Source organism: Salmo salar, chromosome 29, assembly GCF_965601325.2.
Source record: "Salmo salar chromosome 29, fSalSal1, whole genome shotgun sequence".
NCBI lineage: Eukaryota > Metazoa > Chordata > Actinopteri > Salmoniformes > Salmonidae > Salmo > Salmo salar.
The window spans coordinates 23,003,627-23,021,753 of NC_138319.1; the positions used below are offsets into that span (position 1 = coordinate 23,003,627).

Genomic DNA, 18,127 nt, shown 5'->3' on the forward strand with positions numbered 1-18,127 from the left:
GAGGGCATCAAGCTTAGATTGTAGGATGGCCGGTGTGTTAAGCATGTCCCAGTTTAGGTCACCTAGCAGCACGAGCTCTGAAAATAGATGGGGGGCAGTCAGTTCACATATGGTGTCCAGAGCACAGCTGGGGGCAGAGGGTGGTCTATAGCAAGTGGCAACAGTGAGAGACTTGTTTCTGTAAAGGTGGATTTTTAAAAGTAGAAGCTCGAATTGTTTGGGTACAGACCTGGATAGTAAGACAGCCTGCAGAGTTCTATCGCTGCAGTAGATTGCAACACCGCCCCCTTTTGCAGTTCTATCTTGTCGGAAAATGTTATAGTTAGGGATGGAAATCTCAGGGTTTTTGGTGGTCTTCCTGAGCCAGGATTCAGACACAGCTAGGACATCCGGGTTGGCAGAGTGTGCTAGGGCAGTGAATAAAACAAACTTTGGGTGGAGGCTTCTAATGTTAACATGCATGAAACCAAGGCTTTTATGGTTACAGAAGTCAACAAATGATAGGGCCTGTGGAATGGGAGGGGAGCTAGGCACTGCAGGGCCTGGGTTAACCTCCACTTCACCAGAGGAACAGAGGAGTAGGATAAGGGTACGGCTAAAGGCTAAAATAACTGGTCGTCTAGTACGTTCAGAACAGAGAGTAAAAGGAGCAGATTTCTGGGCTTGGTAGAATAGATTCATGGCGTAATGTACAGACAAAGGTATGGTAGGATCTGAATACAGTGGCGGTAAACCTGTGCATAGAGTGACGATGAAAGAGATATTGTCTCTAGAAATATCATTTAAACCAGGTGATGTCACCGCATGTTTGGTAGGTGGAACTAAAGTGTTAAATAAGGAGTATTGAGCAGGGTTAGAGGCTCTACAGTGAAATAAGGCAATAATTACTAATCAAAACAGCAATGGACAAGGCATATTGACGTTAGCGAGAGGCATGCGTAGCCAAGTGATCATAGGAGACCAGTGAGTGGCTTCAGGCAGCTAGCGGGCTGGGGCTAGCAAGCTAGCAGAAGGGCCTTGGAGGAAAGTCTGTTCTGGTCCCCTTGTGCTATTACTTCGGCAGACGGATCAGCATGGCTCCGTGTGGTAAACCAGGCCAAATGGCAAAATGGGTATAGTGGCAAAATAATTTCCTCTTAAGCTAACAGTCCGATGTGCTCTGGACAGCTAGCGGGCCGCGGCTAGCAGGCTAGCTGATGGGCATTCAGGGGACGATGCGACGGCGGAGCCAGTTGAGAAAATCACGTTGGTGGTCCAGTCGTGATGGGTCGGAGGGGGTCCAGGCCAGTTGGCAAAATAGGTATTGTAGCCCAAGGAGAGGCTAATGGACCTCTTTGGCTAGCCGGGAGATGTGTCTAGCAGATGGGCCTAGCAAGGCTAGCTCCAGGCTAATTGGTTCTTGCTTCGGGACAGAGACGTTAGCCAGGAGTGGCCACTCGAATAGCGAGTTTGTAAACAAAGTAAATGTAAACAAACACTATCGCCTTAAAACATGGTTAAAACTATCATTTTGATATCATGGATAGTCGGTCCTTGAATCTTGAGTGGTTACATTTCTCCAGCCCCATCCTTCAGCTTTTAACCGAAACAAGGGCATGGGAGAAAGCGTTGTTGTTTCAACTGCTGATTCCTGCTTTAAGTATATGCGATTTCTAGTCAAGTTTATTCATGCCATTTGTAGATATTAGTAATTTCAGTAGAGGTCACGCTGTGGCCATCTCATGACTAACCCTGCTCTTCTCTCGCCCCCCCCCCAGACTCTGCCTTCATGATGGTCAACACCAGCGGACGTTTCTCGGGCCAGAAGGCCCAGTTGCTCATGCCCCAGCTCAAGGAGAACGACACCCACTGCCTCATCTTCCAGTACTACGTAGCGGGACAGCGTGAGGGTGCCAACCCGGGCCAGCTCAACGTCTATGTCAAGGAAAACAACAGTCCGCTGGGCATCCCTGTGTGGAACGCCACAGGGCCCGCCTACCCCACCTGGCGCCAGGTGGAACTGGCTGTCAGCACCTTCTGGCCCAACTTCTACCAGGTGAGATGGGATAAAGATGGTGATGGGCTGTGTCTATAAAAGGGGCACATAGAACAAGGGGTAGGGTTGTCAGTGAGGGCCCTACTGTTCATAAAATGTAAGGTTTTGTTCAAGTCAAAGTCCTGTTGTATTGTGGGCAGTTAGGAAATAGTAGACATTGTGTTATTATCCTCTGTGGGCTGTACGTCGACTGATGAAGTGGTAATGTTGGTGGAGATAAGAACCCATCAGATCGGGACATCTTCCCAGCAGCAGAGCCATCTTTAAACACTGCCTATTAGCAGGGAATAATATTGAACTCTGACAGAGTCCATGTTTTCTCAGTGTGGGTCCATGGCAGTACAGTAAACACATTCTCCAAGGTCTCTGGAGGTCAAACCACTTTCTATTATCACCTCCCCAATATTTCTCCTCTCTGAAAATTAAACTCATTTTGTGTGCAGCATCGTGCCGTCAGGCAGCAGCGCTGTGAATTTCCAGCCGAGGCAATTACCGCTCATGCCAAATGTTTGGTTTCCTCCCACATGAGGTCAAACACACACACACACACACTCGCTCACAGGGTCAGTGTGTACTGAGTGACCCGGCATGTAAGCCCGTCAATATGTCATCTGCCCCACGTATGACCCTCAGATTGAAGGCCGATGGTGTGTGTGTGTGTGTGTGTGTGGAGGGAGTTGGTGGGTCACGCCATCGAGCCCTCCTCCTCCCACTAACACACAGTTTTGGCTGTTAGACACGTTTTTTTCACACACGTGTCTGTGAGGTTTTCCCTAGCGAGACCGACGGTAAAGAGTGATAAATACATCTCCACGTTTCCCAAGAGAAATCACCGCCATCTGTTGTTTGACAGAGGCACCGTGCAGAAGGAGCATCTCTCTGTGACTTCCTATTACTCTTTCAGATGAACAATGGAAAGGCGCCATCTTCAAAGCTCTATACCCAATTAGCAATGTAGCAAGTAATTATGGGGTTTCTGTAATTGCACAGTATCTTTAAGTGTTTGTCAAAATGAAAACCACCTGGTATTCAGAAATTACTTTGTCTCTTATTTTGTAATTACAGCGTATGGTTTTCGCTCCCCTCAGTTTACAATGCAAGTCTATCAGCACAGGTCTAATTACATTGCAATGGTTGGGCCGCATTTTGAGAAACTTTTAATTAACCATATTTGAAATGCACGGCGTGATTATTGTCTTCCCCAGCCTGGCACACTCTGATCTTGATCCTGGCCTTTTGCGTTGTTCATCTCCACCTGCTCTGTTATTCCATTTTTAGACACAATCACAATTACCAGGTGATCTGTAAAGGAACATTGGGGCGACATCACATCAGTATTTAATGAACAGTGTGAGAGGGAGGAAGGGTCATTTTTTTCCCCTGTCTGCTATTATGTATGCATAAGAGGTCAGCCTTTTGTTCTTAGAAAGTTTCAACAACTTACTGACAAGATTTTTTGTAAAAGATGTGGTGAACCTGAAGTTGCACTAAGGACGCCATGAAGTAAAGCAATACCCACAAACACACACACGTCGGAGGAGCACTACTCGCATTCGCTTATGCATTAAAAGCAAACCTACTTCTCTAGCCCCCACAAGACACATGAACGTTATCATGGCTAATTGAGCTCATTCACCAGGTGCAGCTAAAGAAGATAAACCTAAAAACACATGGAGGAGGGGGGTTTGGGGGTCCGCCGGGGTCGAGCGGGTTGCTTAGCATCACCACGGCGACAAACATTAACAACCTTGGTTTTAATTACCCCAGGCGGCACGTTGTGACATTTTGCACGCTGGCGTTCGCGTTTTTATTTCCTTTTTGCAAATTAGGCCCTCGTTAAAGGCGTAATTAGCGGCCGAGGCTTCTGCCGTCGCTCAAAAGCAAGAGAGAGGGGAGGAGAGGGACACAAATCTATTAAAACCCATCTGAATGGTTTTATTAAAGGCATCTCGTTTGGCCTCAGCTCAACAATGTTATTTCATGGCTAATGATTCATTTTCATCCTATTTGTTCACTGGGCATTGGGACTGGTGCGGTTGGCCCTCCCTTGTAACACACAAAGGCCATATTTAAATAGGTTCCATTGTAGTAGGTATGGTCCCACAACAATACATCCTACAGCAGCTGATGTGGTAGGCATGATGAGGGGAGCCACGAGAATAGACAGTAGATCCATTAATAATTGGGGCGGCAGGTAGCCTAGTGGTTAGAGCGTTGGAGTTGCAAGATCGAATCTCTGAGCTGACAAGGTAAAAATCTGTCGTTCTGCCCCTGAACAAGGCAGTTGACCCACTGTTCCTAGGCCGTCATTGTAAATAATAATTTCTTCTTAACTGACTTGCCTAATTAAATAAAGTTTAAATAAAAAAGTAAATACAAATAATTCTGGGCTCCATACGTCAGCTTGGTATGAGGCACGCATGCGCACATCTGAGGCCCAGGGCTGTGTCCCAAATGGCACCCTATTCCCTATATAGTGCACTACTTTTGACCAAGGTCCTATATAGGGAATAGGGTGCCATGTGTTGCTATCTCCTCTAAGTTGATTTGTGTCCTTGGGTATTGTAGTCCCCCCGGACATTTGGATATTGTAGTCTCCCCGGACATTTGTTTTGGTTTGCTATTTTTGCGTCTACAAACCTGATATCTGGGCCCCACATAGTTCTATTATCTTAAGTGTTTGTTTTTGTTGTTCAGAAACTTTGAACGCTGCACTTTTTGTTCTTGATCGTATCTGTCCTCTTGCCCTCGACCGCCAACGGACCGTTTCTGTCATCCGTTACCGAGTCAAGTGAGATATTCAGGGTTCACTCACAACCATTACAGAGTGCGTGTGTTTCATACCAGAACGTTGTTCCCTTCCATTCTGCCCTTGCTCCCATCACTGATCAGAATTTGGTACTGGATAGTTTAAAACAATATGGTGGCAACTAAGTCTCAGCATTGTTTACAGCTGCCCAGTTGTCCCAAATCCATGAAGGTGAGTGAACAAGGACAAGGGTACTAGTGCATAGGGAACAACTTTATGGAATGAAATGACTGGGAACGAGGGAGGATCTCCAGAAAGCGAGGTCCCATTGGTCCGTTTTCTGGCCCATAGAAAAGCTCTGATGTAAACCAAGTTTGTTGGGCGTGCTGCCAGAAACTCTGCGTGAACAGGAAGGCAGCCCTTGCGTCTTTAACCAGTTGTTTCCTGAGCGATAAGGGCCATGGAATGTGGTCTCCGTGGGGCCACTCCTCTGAAGTGGACCGCGAGGTCAGAAGTGTGAGAACCTGATTCGGGCCGCTCTATTCGTCACTGTGGTAACGCAACAGAGCGTCCCTCGCAGGTGCAGCCGTTAAAAAAAGAACCCATGATACAGACACCCTGTCATAGAAACCATGACTCCAGAGTCCAGACAGACTCTCTACCGTTCCCCTCCCTCCTCCCCGTGGGAAATGGAGGATGAGACTCTGTACAAGAAAACAACATCTTTTTTTTTAAACATTTAAATGATTAGGTCGATCTTTACGAGGTGTGTACCCTCAAACAGTTTTCTCGGCTGAATTCCACTCACGGACTGTAACAGCACTGATGAAGAGGGGGAAGTGGGCTGGGGATCCAACCCATATCACATGGCTCCTAGCTAAAGCATGCTCTCTGGAAGCCATGATGATTCAGGGATATAAATGAACCCAGTCATCATAGACCCAGGCCCCATTGTTTGAAATGGAAAGGGTCCATGTAACAGTAACCCAATCCTTTTCCCCCATCCGCCTCCCTGCCTCATGCCCCATGTTTGAAGCCTGAACGCGTGGGCCTGGGCCCCTTAAACTGTAGCAGCTGCCAGCTTCTCCCTCCTCTAACTAGACGTACAATGAATGGGAGCACAGGAGCGTTGTCTATGCCTGCGTTCCCATTCTCTACTCTTCTCCTGAAGTGCGCTAGCACATTCCCTGACATGGATTTATTAGCAATGGTGAAAACTCCCTCCAACCGATGCTTACACCAATTTGATGGTTTTAAATCCATGAGTGTTCAAGACAAGTGCACACTTTAAAGATGTAATAGTAGGATGCGTAAGGTATACAATTTCAAAATTGGCTAGTGCATCATTAGTTTTCCTCTTGTCATGTCAGTCATTGCACACCTTAGAGCTATTTATAACTTTTTAGCTAGGTTTTTAAGACCATAGATTTTGTTGTAATGTTTGAGTCATTAAAATATCAGATGACTACAAATACGACATGGCAAAATGTGTAGAATTGCAAGAAAATGTGCTTTAAAACTGCAACATTTTCTCTGCATCCCATGGCAAAATGTGTAGAATTGCAGGAAATAAGCTGTAAACCTGTTAAATATTCTCTCCACCAACAACAGTGGTGTGAACAGTTTGTCATGAACAGTGCTTGTTCCCATAGAAATAGAGGAGGGGTGCGGACACAGAGCGTTGGGACACATTCTTGAATAGGATGACAGGAAGTGCACGGAGGATGCTGTTTATGTTTGTGCCAACTGCCAACCTCTTACCCCCCTCTCTTTCTCTCCTTTCCTCCCCTCTGCAGATTGTCTTTGAGTCGGTGAGCACAGGACAAAGAGGTCTACTAGCCATCAAGGACGTCACACTGCAAGGCCACCAGTGTAGTAAGTCTCCACCCCCCCCACACACACACACACAATGAATGTGCTATGTAGCACCTGTCCCTTGCGTGTCTCATAAGTCACCCACTACCACTGGGTTCTCACTCTTCAGGCCCCCCCCCCCCCCCCATCTCCCTCTTCTCACATGTTATTGCTGTCACCTACCGACCCATGTCTGTGCTATATAGCCAACTCAATATACAGTATATTCCTGGGCAACATATTCACAGTCCTGTGACACGAACGAAGCTAGAATATACTACACAAGCCGTCATATTAAATATGTCCTTTGAATCAAAGGCAAAAGGACTGGATGGCGGCGAGCTTGTTGTGCCATTGCCCTCCTCTCCAGGAAAGACTCCGGTTCCACAATCCTCCCCCAGATGTGTGAAATTCCATGTGAGGAAGCTAGACTAATTGCCTCGGATAGAATGGCCAAATTTGCTTCGCCATGTAGCCAGGCACGGAGGAACACTGCTACATAAAGAATGTGGCATGATTGCAAGTGCGTAGTACAGCACACACATTATGTTGACTAAAGGTATAACCACGCATGAACCACTCACATTTTTCTTTGTCACATTTCAGTTCTGTTTAGTCGTTTTACTAACAACGTCACTAGCCTAGACTCGTGTGTGACTTTCCAACGGCTCTCGACAGATTAAGTGTCAACAAAGAGGGGGACTTAGGCTCTTCAAAGTTTGGCCTCGGTCCACGTTTCTTTTCCAGGTGAAGCAAGGCAATACCATTAGCCCTCAACTCCAAAGACTGGGGGAGTGCTGAGCTGGGAGATATCAGGGCCACCTCGTTACTTCACAAGAGTTGTATTAATTGCCTACCGCAGAGTTCCGTGGCGCGCACTCTAGTGTACCTCGTCTCAGATATCAGAATCAAGGTCGTCGCCCACCACGGCCCGCGTGCCTCCAACACAGAGACAAGGGGGAACTAATTAAAAACGTATTTCCATAATTTCATTGGCATGGACTTTCATCCGTGCGTTAGTGAGGTAGTGATCCCACCTACCATTATGTATTCAGATTGACCCAGATTCCCCAGCCAAGTCAGATCTGTTGTTAGTTCAACTGGCAAACTATTAAGGAGTAAGGAGACAACCCACCCTACGCACGCACCATATCAACAAGTTTACATAGAAGTGTGTGTTTTTGATAGTGACCAAAATGCAGGGAGCCCTGAACCCTGAACAGGGGTCAGAAAAAATAGTTTATGGCTCCATTTTGATTTGCAACCTGACCTCTAACCCCTTTTCCTCCCCTCCTCCCCTTTTTGCTTTATCCCTGTTATTGCTGCGCTGGTGAAAACTTTCTTCCAATATCCTTGAACTCTGGAGAGTCGAAAGGTTTATACTTTCCCCAGCTAAAATATTTTCACCACAGCTTGCCTCCTGACCTTTCACCTCTGTAATATCCTAATTGAAAACGCTGTCCCTGACTCTCCTCCTGGGAAGAAGGTAAAAAGAAAAAGTGTAAAGATCCATTTTGTGATTGAATCTCGGCAGATTTCTCCCCCGCGTGGCTCAAGAGATCAGACCAAGGTTAGGCCAACGCCAATGGAGAATAAATGTGATTTGTTTTTGGTAGGATTGAAAGATAATTGGCCGTATTAGTATGAGTTGAGGCAGATTCCATATACGTGCTCAGCTTACTGGAGAAATTGAGAAAAGGGGAATTCGGGAGAAAAACAACCACCACAAATTCCCATTAATCTCAATAAGAATAAAACCGTTAGACTCAAAGGAAATTAAACTGAAAGTGGATGAGACTACAATACATGCAAGCACTGTATTTAGCATGCTTAATATGGTTTTGGTTATTGTATACATCTCTCTCTCTTCCTCTCTTTTAGTGAGCACCCCCCACTTTCTCCATATCAAAGGTGTGGAGGTTAACGCCAGGCAGACTGCTACGTTCCAGTGCACAGTTAACGGTCGACCACAAGACAGCCATAACCTCTGGTTACAGGTGAGTCCATTTTGACCTTAACACTCGGAACGCCGGAATTCCATAACTACTAGAATGGCCATGACAGTCATTCTTACAGTTGATATTTCAATTGTGTACATAGTCCATAATAAGTAATACATTGCTAAATGAATGAATTTATTATGTTAAAATAGGTCATAAGAAACCTCAGGATTTCAAATGCAAATTGTAATCAATCAGAGAATGTATTGATAGGTCCAGAAGTGCATAGAGGGTTAATATTAAAATAAGACGACAGTGTATTTCCTGACTATTAGACAACAGTTGCCTGCTCAGCTGGCCCATACAAACTACACCTAAACTATATTGAAACTAATTTCACACATATAATAATAGATGTGGCCTAAAGACTAGATTAAATTGACAATGGTCTGATGGGTGACAATATTATGTAATAGAGAATGAAGAGACTGAAGACCAGCGCAGGGTGCATTGACAAAGGAATGGAGTTTACCAAATGGCACTTTTTCCATATCCTACAGAGATCCAGGCAGGCCAGACATTTTGATTGGGGGGGGCGGCACGTACAAATTACTGTGCAACTATATCGTACTTTTCCATTGAGACAAATTGTTGAAAAGTATTTGTATAATTTTGTTGCAATGTTTTCATTAACCATGTCCAATATTTGTTTGCCAATATATAAAAAAAATCCTCATGTTGATGTCGGTCACGTTACTGCTATTTAATGTGAGCTAGTTATACTGCACGTACTGTGCAGATCCAAAATAATCCTAATGGTGGCAGCCTAAACCACAAATGAATGTTTTACATGAAATAATGTTATAGTTAGGTGCAATATAGCAGGATTGGGATTTTAGGCTACCATCCTTTTGGATTATGTTGGAACTGCGTAAACTCGCAGTAGTAGGCTTGTAACGCTGACATCAAACACGCTTGAAAATCATGATTTCATAATATTTGTGGTAATAAATCACAGATTCCAAGGTCAATTAGCTACAGGACCATCTTTCTGCCTAATTAATTACACCAAAACAAATACACCCGCTCCAACACCCCTGTAGTAACAACACTTCACAATGTTACACACATGTACAGACCAGCATACAATCCTTTCTCTAACTAAATATTCACAGTGTTTGCGAGTTATATTACACAGTACTAGGATGTTAGTCCATCCATAATGATTAGAAATGAAACAAAATAAAACTGTAGGTGCAAACCTGTCTGACTTCTCTTTCCCTAGAGTGTTAGTATGTACATCTTTGTCAATTGTCATGATGCATTCTATCTTGGGTCATTGGGCTCCTAAGCCAGGTGTGTAGACATCTTAATGCACTAGTGGAAAGATCTCTCACAGCTGCTAACTGGGATGGTCAGCGCTGCCTGTATGATTTGATTGCCTTCAGGGATGGGAACATATCAGGGTCTAACAGTTTATACACACAGGACATGTCAGAAGTGGTGTCTTTCCTTTTTTTAAGAGGTAATGTTTAGCAGGAATATGCCATGTTTTTCTTGTGTGTATCTATGTTCTCCTGTGTTCTGTCCTGTCTGCTCCTCTCTTGCTCCCATCTCTCCCTTACTGTCTGAATTTCTGTTTTCCTGGATCTCCTATATTATTACAGAGAAGCTATAATATCAGTACCGTAGCAATATGAAATATTCTGAACAGACAAAGACACACAGAAGCAATATACACGCGCCCGCGCGCCAGCTAGCAAATTTTAGCCGTATTTGCATTGACATGAAATCAGTCAAAACAACACATGCTGAAACAAGCCACTTCCGATTCCCCATGGCAGTGTCATTCTTGCTGGCAATCTGGCCATCCAGAATCACAACAGGTTGACTTCTGCCCCGTGGAAGTGCGCACGTCAGCCAATCCATCTATGTAGCTAGATGCTAAATAATTGTGGTGTAAACACACACACAAAATCCATTAACTTATTCCTGCAAATACAACAACTGTCTCTGTTTGCTGAGCTGCATCTCTCGCCCTCTTTCTCAAGAAGAAATTCCGTATGTAAATCTTCTTATAAATTGGAAAAAATTTTAACTCCGCAGTCCAACTTTGTTTTAATTACAAATAGCTAGCCAATTGAGCTGACGTTACCAAAAGTAAAATCATTTTAGGCGAAAGCTGGTGACGTCAATGTGCTATACCCTACCAGAAAGAGCAGATTCCAAGGTTTCTAATGAACCTATTATTTCCCACCAACTCTACAAATTGCGTGAATGGTCTTTGTTTCAAAATACAAGTTTTTCCTAGAATATCCGTGGCTCGGTGCACTTTCCTCGTGTGATTAGGCTACTGGTGACAATCAGCAATAGCCATTTGGAGAAAATATCATTTATTTTCTTCTGTTATATTCTTACTGTATAATATGTGTGTTGACTTTGGTAGGGCAGGGCCTGTGACGTGACTGCATGGCGGAGTCATAGATTGGCATGGCCCAGCCATAGATAGCCTTGGCTACTAAGCACAGATAAATAAAAGTCAAAACAGGCTATTCTGTTCTTTTGAAATAAATTGTATTTAATCATGTCTTTTATGATCTTCCTAAACAAAATATGAATTGATATCTTTGTGATTTTGTAAATTAACACTAGAAGCCATAGTGACAAAAAACACTGCAATTTTAAAGAAATGTCCCCCTGTCCAGGACTTTTCCTAAAGTCTATACGCTGAGTATACCAAACATTAGGAACACCTTCCTGATATTGAGTTGCACCCCCCCTTGCCCTCAGAACAGCCTCATTTTGCTGGTGCATGGACTCTATCAAAGGCACTTAAATATTTTGTCATGCCCATTCACCCTCTGAGTGGCACACAAACACAATTCATGTTGCTCCCGAGTGGCCAGGGCAAGGCACTGCATCTCAGTGCAAGAGGGGTCACTACAGTCCCTGGTTCGAATCCAGGCTGTATCACATCCGGCCATGACTGGGAGTCCCAGCGTCGTCCAGGTTTGGCCGGGGTAGGTCGTCATTGTTAATAAGAGTTTGTTCTTAACTGACTTGCCTAGTTAGATAAAGGTTAAATAAAAAAAAGATGTCTCAAGGCTTAATCATTCTTTAACCTGTCTCCTCCCCTTCATCTACAGTGACATCAATAGCTTTCACCTGGATTCACCTGGTCAGTCTATGTCATGGAGAGAGCTGTGTTTTTTGAATGGTTTTCCCCATTACCCCTCCTCCCGACAGTAGGGGCTGCTCCGCTCCTCCTCCCGACAGTAGGGCCTGCTCCGCTCCTCCTCCCGACAGTAGGGCCTGCTCCGTTCCTTCTCCCGAGAGTTAGGTGCCGTGCCCAGTTCATAGTCACCCTGATAATTGCCTAAACTATATCAACATTAATTTCACACATATAACAGATGAAATAAATTAAGTATAGTATGATGGGGAGAATGGGTGAGTTGATGAGCGAGGGGAAGTGAACAATGCATAATTACACTGAATAAAAATATGAACGCAACATGTAAAGTGTTGAACCCATGTTTCATGAGCTGAAATAAAAGATCACAGAAATGTTCCATACGTGCAAAAAACGTATTTCTCTCAAATGTTGTGCACACATTTTACAGCCATGTTAGTGAGCATTTTAGCCTTTGTCAAGGTAATTCATCCACCAGACAAGTGTGGGAAATCAAGAAGCTGATTAAACAGCATTTTCATTACACATGTGTACCTTGTGCTGGGGACAATTAAAGGCCACTCTGAAAAGTGCGGTTTTGTCACACAACACAATGCCACAGATGTCTCAAGTTTTGAGGGAGCCTGCAATTGTCATGACTGCAGGAATGTCCACAAGAGCTGTTGCAAGATAATTGAATGTTAATTTCTCTACTATAATTCCTCTACAATGTCGTTTTAGAGAATTTGGCAGTATGTCCAACCGGCCTCGCAACCGCAGATCACGCATAACCACACCAGCGCAGGACCTCCACATCTGGCTTCATTCAAATAACATTTTATTGGTCACATATTTAGCAGATGTTATTGCGGGTGTAGCAAAATGCTTGTGTTCCTAGCTCCAACATTGCAGTAGTATCTAACAATACGCAAATCTAAAAGGAAAAGAATGGAACAAGTGGCATAGACTAAAATATAGTAGAATAGAATACAGTATATACATATGAAATGACTAATGCAGTATGCAAACATTAATAATGTGACTTTTCCATTATTAGTGGCCAGTGATTCCATGTCTCTGTATATAGGGCAGCAGCCTCTAAGGTGCAAGGTTGAGTAACCGGGTGGTAGCTGGCTAGTGATGGCTATTTAACAGTCTGAAGGCCTTGAGATAAAAGCTGTTTTTCAGTCTCTCGCTCCCAGCTTTGATGCACCTGTACTGACCTCGCCTTCTGGGTGATAGCGGGGTGAACAGGCCGTGGCTCGGGGGTTGATGTCTTTGATATTTTTGGCCTTCCTGTGACATCGGGTGCTGTAGGTGTCCGGGAGGGCAGGTCTGCGTTGGGCAGACCGCACCACCCTCTGGAGAGCCCTGTGGTTGCGGGCGGTGCAGTTGCCGTACCAGGCGGTGATACACCCTGACAGGATGCTCTCAATTGTGCATCTGTAAAAGCTTCTGAGGGTCTTGGGGCCAAGCCAAATTTCTTCAGCCTCCCGAGGTTGAAGAGGCGCTGTTGCGCCTTCTTCACCACACTGTCTGTATCGGTGGACCATTTTCAGATTGTTAGTGATGTGTACGCCGAGGAACTTTAAGCTTTTCACCGTCTCCGCTGCGGTCCCGTCAGTGTGGATGGGGCGTGCTCCCTCTGCCCTTTTCTGAAGTCCACGATCAGCTCCTTTTGTTTTGTTGATGTCAAGGGAGAGGTGTCGTCTGCAAACATGTTGAAATTGTTGCACGTTGCGTTTTTATATTTTTGTTCAGTATATGTAATCACCAATTGTGAATGAAGAACAGGGCGGACCTTTCTATTGTATTCATCTATTCTAATTATAATCTCAAAACGGTGTACGCCTATATCAGTCCACTGAATCCAAGTAGTCTTATTAGTCTACTCTAGGCCTACTTGGAGTAGTGTGAGCGTGCATAATTTACAATGGCAAGGACAAGACGAATGGATGCACATGCTGCACTGCGTTGCTACAAGATCTGAGTAAAAGCGACTCCGATGACAGCGAAAAAATGGATCATGACATCTCTGATTATTATTCTGGTTCATGCTGATCGACTTTCCATATCTGGGAAAGGATCCGTATCGGGCAGCAGGTGAGCGATACTCGGATAATGTAGTGATGAGGCTTGTGGAACCTTACATTGGCAAGGGGAGAAATGTCACCATGCTGCATCAACTGGGACACAACAAAGAGAAAACCGGCGACTATTACATACTACAACTGGACAAAGGTATGTCAACATTACATACTATGCATCGCCGTAGATAAACTTATGCAATGCATTATGCTCTTCTGTATCACATGTTTGTTTTTCCTATGGGAATATAATCCTAACCTGTTCTATTCCATAGGTCGGTGTGGATGGCACGGCTGTACTCTGTGAAAGGAGGAACTCTCCGCTGGCCTGTTGCTGTGTTCTACAACATGCTTGACTTGGCTGCTATCAACATACACATGTTGTTCAAGCAGTGTATGAACAACACCATGAGCAGGACAGACTTCATAATGAGTCTGGCACACCGGCTACGTGAGAAACATGAGTGCCAAGGCCGCAGCAAAGGTTCCTCTCGAGCCAAATTGTGCACAGCTCCCGGCAAGGAGAAACTGCCAGGTGGGCAGATGCACTTGCAACAAAACCTACAACGCCTGTTTCAGCTGTAAGCGACTTGTTTGTGCATAGTGTTGAAAGCAAGTGAAGGTGACAAATATTTTTGGTGACTGTTAGGACAAGGTATAACTGCTATATTGGATCCAACCGCTGCGTGAAGTCGCACACCATATTGTAAGCACGAGCGAGGCCACAAATGTGTCCAATAACTGACAATGGACTATTTTTCACCGGTGTCATATCGACACTTATATTAATCATAATGCCATTATTTATTTTGAGCTGATTTTCACTATTCACAAGCATGCTTGGCACTTATACTTAAGCAATAAGGCCCGAGGAGGTGTGGTATATGGCCAATATACCACTGCTAAGGGCTGTTCTTAGGCACGATGGAACGAGGCCTGGACACAGCCCTTAGCCGTGGTATATTGGCCATATATCACAAACCTTATTGCTATTGTAAACTGGTTACCAACGTAAATACTGGAAAAATAAATGTTTTGTCATACCCATGATATACCATGGCTTTCAGCCAATCAGAATTCAGGGCTTGAACCACCCAGTTTATAATGATGTTTAGGCTACTGATATTTTCTTCATTGACTGGCGCGTCTTGTTGGTTTGGATAATTTTGATTTGTTTTGTCTTTAAAAAAATAAGCTTTTTCTGCGTTCCAACGCACATGGTTTTTGTTTCATAGTTTGTAACAAAGGCACTCCACAAATAAAATGTATTTTACACTTGAAATTCTGTGTTTTAGTTTTTACATAGGGCTATAGCCTACAGTAAAATAAACGTATGAAAATGTTATGTTCAAATATTAACTTTTTGTATTCTAATCTTACCTTCATAAACACAACCAAATGACATGGGCATGAAGGGGTGTCCAATGCGGCCAGGCTTAAATTGATTTATTAGACTGGTGGTTATTGGTAATCCTTGAGGCCCTGCTAGTCTACTGTTAAATATGCATATGGTCGTTTTGACTGTCATGGAACTTTGAGGATGAAATGCCCAGAACGTGTTTGTCATGTAATAATTATCTCAAAGTACTGCTAAAATACACGTACAGTATTTAGAAAAAGTCAGGCACAGGTTGGTTCAAGGTTTTTATTGAGATAAAAATGGTCAGAATGACCATCTTGGAGGTTCTAGTGTTAAACAGTCCAGTTGTGGTCCTTTTAGATCTCAAGTGTCACCATGTTGCAGTCACATGAAGGCTACATGGAACTGCCGTTACCGGACTCCTTGTCGAACACATCCCTGTCATCTGCATATCAGTGTGTTGGACAGAGGTTAACTGTGTGCGAGTTAGTCGTTCCTCTTACCGAACGCCTTTAATCCTCGTTAACGGAGGAGATGAAACACTAGCATTGAGTGAAATCCCCCGGGTGACAGTAATGAAGAAATATTCCTGAAAACAAATGGCCCCAATCTGACGTGTGTGTGTGTGTGTGTGTGTGTGTGTGTGTGTGTGTGTGTGTGCGGTCCGTGTGTGTGTGTGCGGTCCGTGTGTGTGTGGTGACAGCTGTGGGGGAGCCGGGGCTGTGTGTGTGCAGAGAGAAGAACAAACAGATCAGCTCTCGCTGACAGGATCCTCTGTCCCTCTCTCTCCAAACAGACCAGGAGAGAGCACACACACACACACACACACACACACACACACCACTTGTGGCATTACCCTAAGCTGTGTTTAACCCCCCCCCCCCTTCCATTTTCATGCGTCACATGAAAACAATAGGAGGATATCTCCTCTTCACATGAAGACCCAGTGCTCTGTTTTGTCGGTGTTCCTCTCCCATCTGAATTCTTTGACCGTTAACAGTTCAGTTTGACCTCTCTGACCGTCTGCAACGATGCGTTCCCCTTTTCCCAGTAGGACTAGACTAGCGTTGCCTGCCAGGCAGCCTCGTACACCTCTCCCATACATAAACACACCAGCTGAATGGAAACCTGCTGGTTAGCACAGGGAGAATGGCAGCGGTGGTGTTAGACCCCGTAGCCCGCAGGCACTCTTCACTCGGCCTCAGCACTAGTGTTTACAGTATGCCGTGTGTGGAGATTTGAAATCACTACAATCTACAGTACAATCTGTTGTACTCTAGTCGACACCATGCTGGCAGTGTTGAGTTCATAAACAAAGTTTGACAAGAGTCACTGCAGAAGACACATTTTGTCATCCGTCAAATGAGGGGAACCATTTTGGATGGGTGATGTTTTTGACACATCATTCCTAATGTATAGTTACATGAACGTGTGTCGCTGTATATTTCCCAACCAGGGCATTGCAGAGAGACACAATATTTGTCACAGAGGGGAACCAGTTTGGATGTGGGGGTGTCACAACACTAGTAATGTACATTTACATGGCCGGTTTGTTTGCTGTATATTTTCCTACCAGGGTATCGGAGGGAGACAGGCCCCGATGAGAGAGACCAAGCCGGTGAACTCCCGCCGATATATCGCCACGTTCGACGTCGAGAACACCACCAAGGGAGACTCGGGCCGCTACCGCTGCATCGTCCACTCAGACAAGGGCGTGGGCGTGTCCAGTTACGCCGACCTGACGGTCAAACGTAAGTCACATTCTGTTTGTACCTCGCAAAAGACTGGTTATGTTTCCTCAAAATTCACCCCAATTTAAGATGACAGCCAAAGAGTTATATGAAATTTCTCTCTTTTCTCTCTCTCTCGCTGATGATTTGCTCTAATCCTGACCGGCTAGATGGAGACCTGTCAATCACTCTCAAATAGCCCCTGTGTTTGTCCGCCAGCACATGTTGCCACGGCAGCAGACTCCGGCGGCAGCCTCACTGACGGTCTCAGAGGAGAAGTGTATAGCTCACAGAAGTGTGTGTGTACTTGCCTGTGTATGTGTGCATATACATGTACTACTGTACAATGGTTATATATCAGACCTGTCAATGCAAATGAGGCCTGGCGTGTTGGAGTGTGCCATAGTAAATCTCCCTCCACTAGGTTGTGTGGAGGAACGATGCATGATGGCTGCCTCCTTCACCGTGTCAAATTATGCATCATCATTTAAACGCCATTACCAAAGACGCCCATCCTTCTTACCTAATTGGGATGTATTAGAGCAGCTACAACCAATTCCCTCTTATTCCCTTTATTAGTTTAAATTGAGTCGTCGACATTTTTCAACGCAGCAGTTTGTCCCCCTCTCCTAAATGAAATATTAGATCAGTGAAATAGTACATTTTTATGCATTTGCCATCGCTGACTCGCTCCAGGGTCCTTTTTTCCCCACCTGTTTTTTTTCATCCAATTACTGGTGTTTTGTCTAGCGAAGACTTGTGGTGGCTGTGTCAGAGCAGAGCTGGGTAGCGCTCCCCTATCTCGGAGTTGGAGTTAGTGACCTTACCGCCATGGGCCCGTATTCACACAGTCTCAGAGTAAGAGTGCTGATCTCGGATCAGTTTTTTAGATCATAATGAATAAGATTATATGGAGAGGAGGGCCTGATCCTAGATCAGCCCTACTACTCTGAGACGATTCTTGAATACGGGCCCTGATCTAGCCGAGGATCCAGGAACAGTCTTTAACCCTGCTCTGGGATTACAGGACTGAGCCTGCGGGTTAACAAGGCTGACCTTGGGCCTGTGGAGGGCTGGGCTTGTAAATCATTAACATTGTACTGGGGCCTTCCAGGTCCCAGGGGGAGCCATTACTCTACCACTACTGCCAGTTAGAGGCCATTGTATTCATTTTATTTTACCAGGTAAGTTGACTGAGAA

General features: G+C 44.8%; 1 protein-coding gene across 8 annotated transcripts in view; it reads left to right on the top strand.

Moving 5' to 3' along the window:
• Positions 1–18,127, top strand: part of LOC106590348 (protein tyrosine phosphatase receptor type Ma) — a 306,057-nt gene that overhangs the window by 87,427 nt on the left and 200,503 nt on the right. For all 8 annotated transcript variants that reach the window (XM_045710833.2, XM_045710836.2, XM_045710841.2 and 5 more), the window contains exons 3-6: positions 1,758–2,035; positions 6,581–6,659; positions 8,520–8,635; positions 16,774–16,948. In XM_045710833.2, the coding sequence (XP_045566789.1) occupies positions 1,758–2,035; positions 6,581–6,659; positions 8,520–8,635; positions 16,774–16,948 (648 nt within the window). The remainder of the gene's footprint in view (positions 1–1,757; positions 2,036–6,580; positions 6,660–8,519; positions 8,636–16,773; positions 16,949–18,127) is intronic.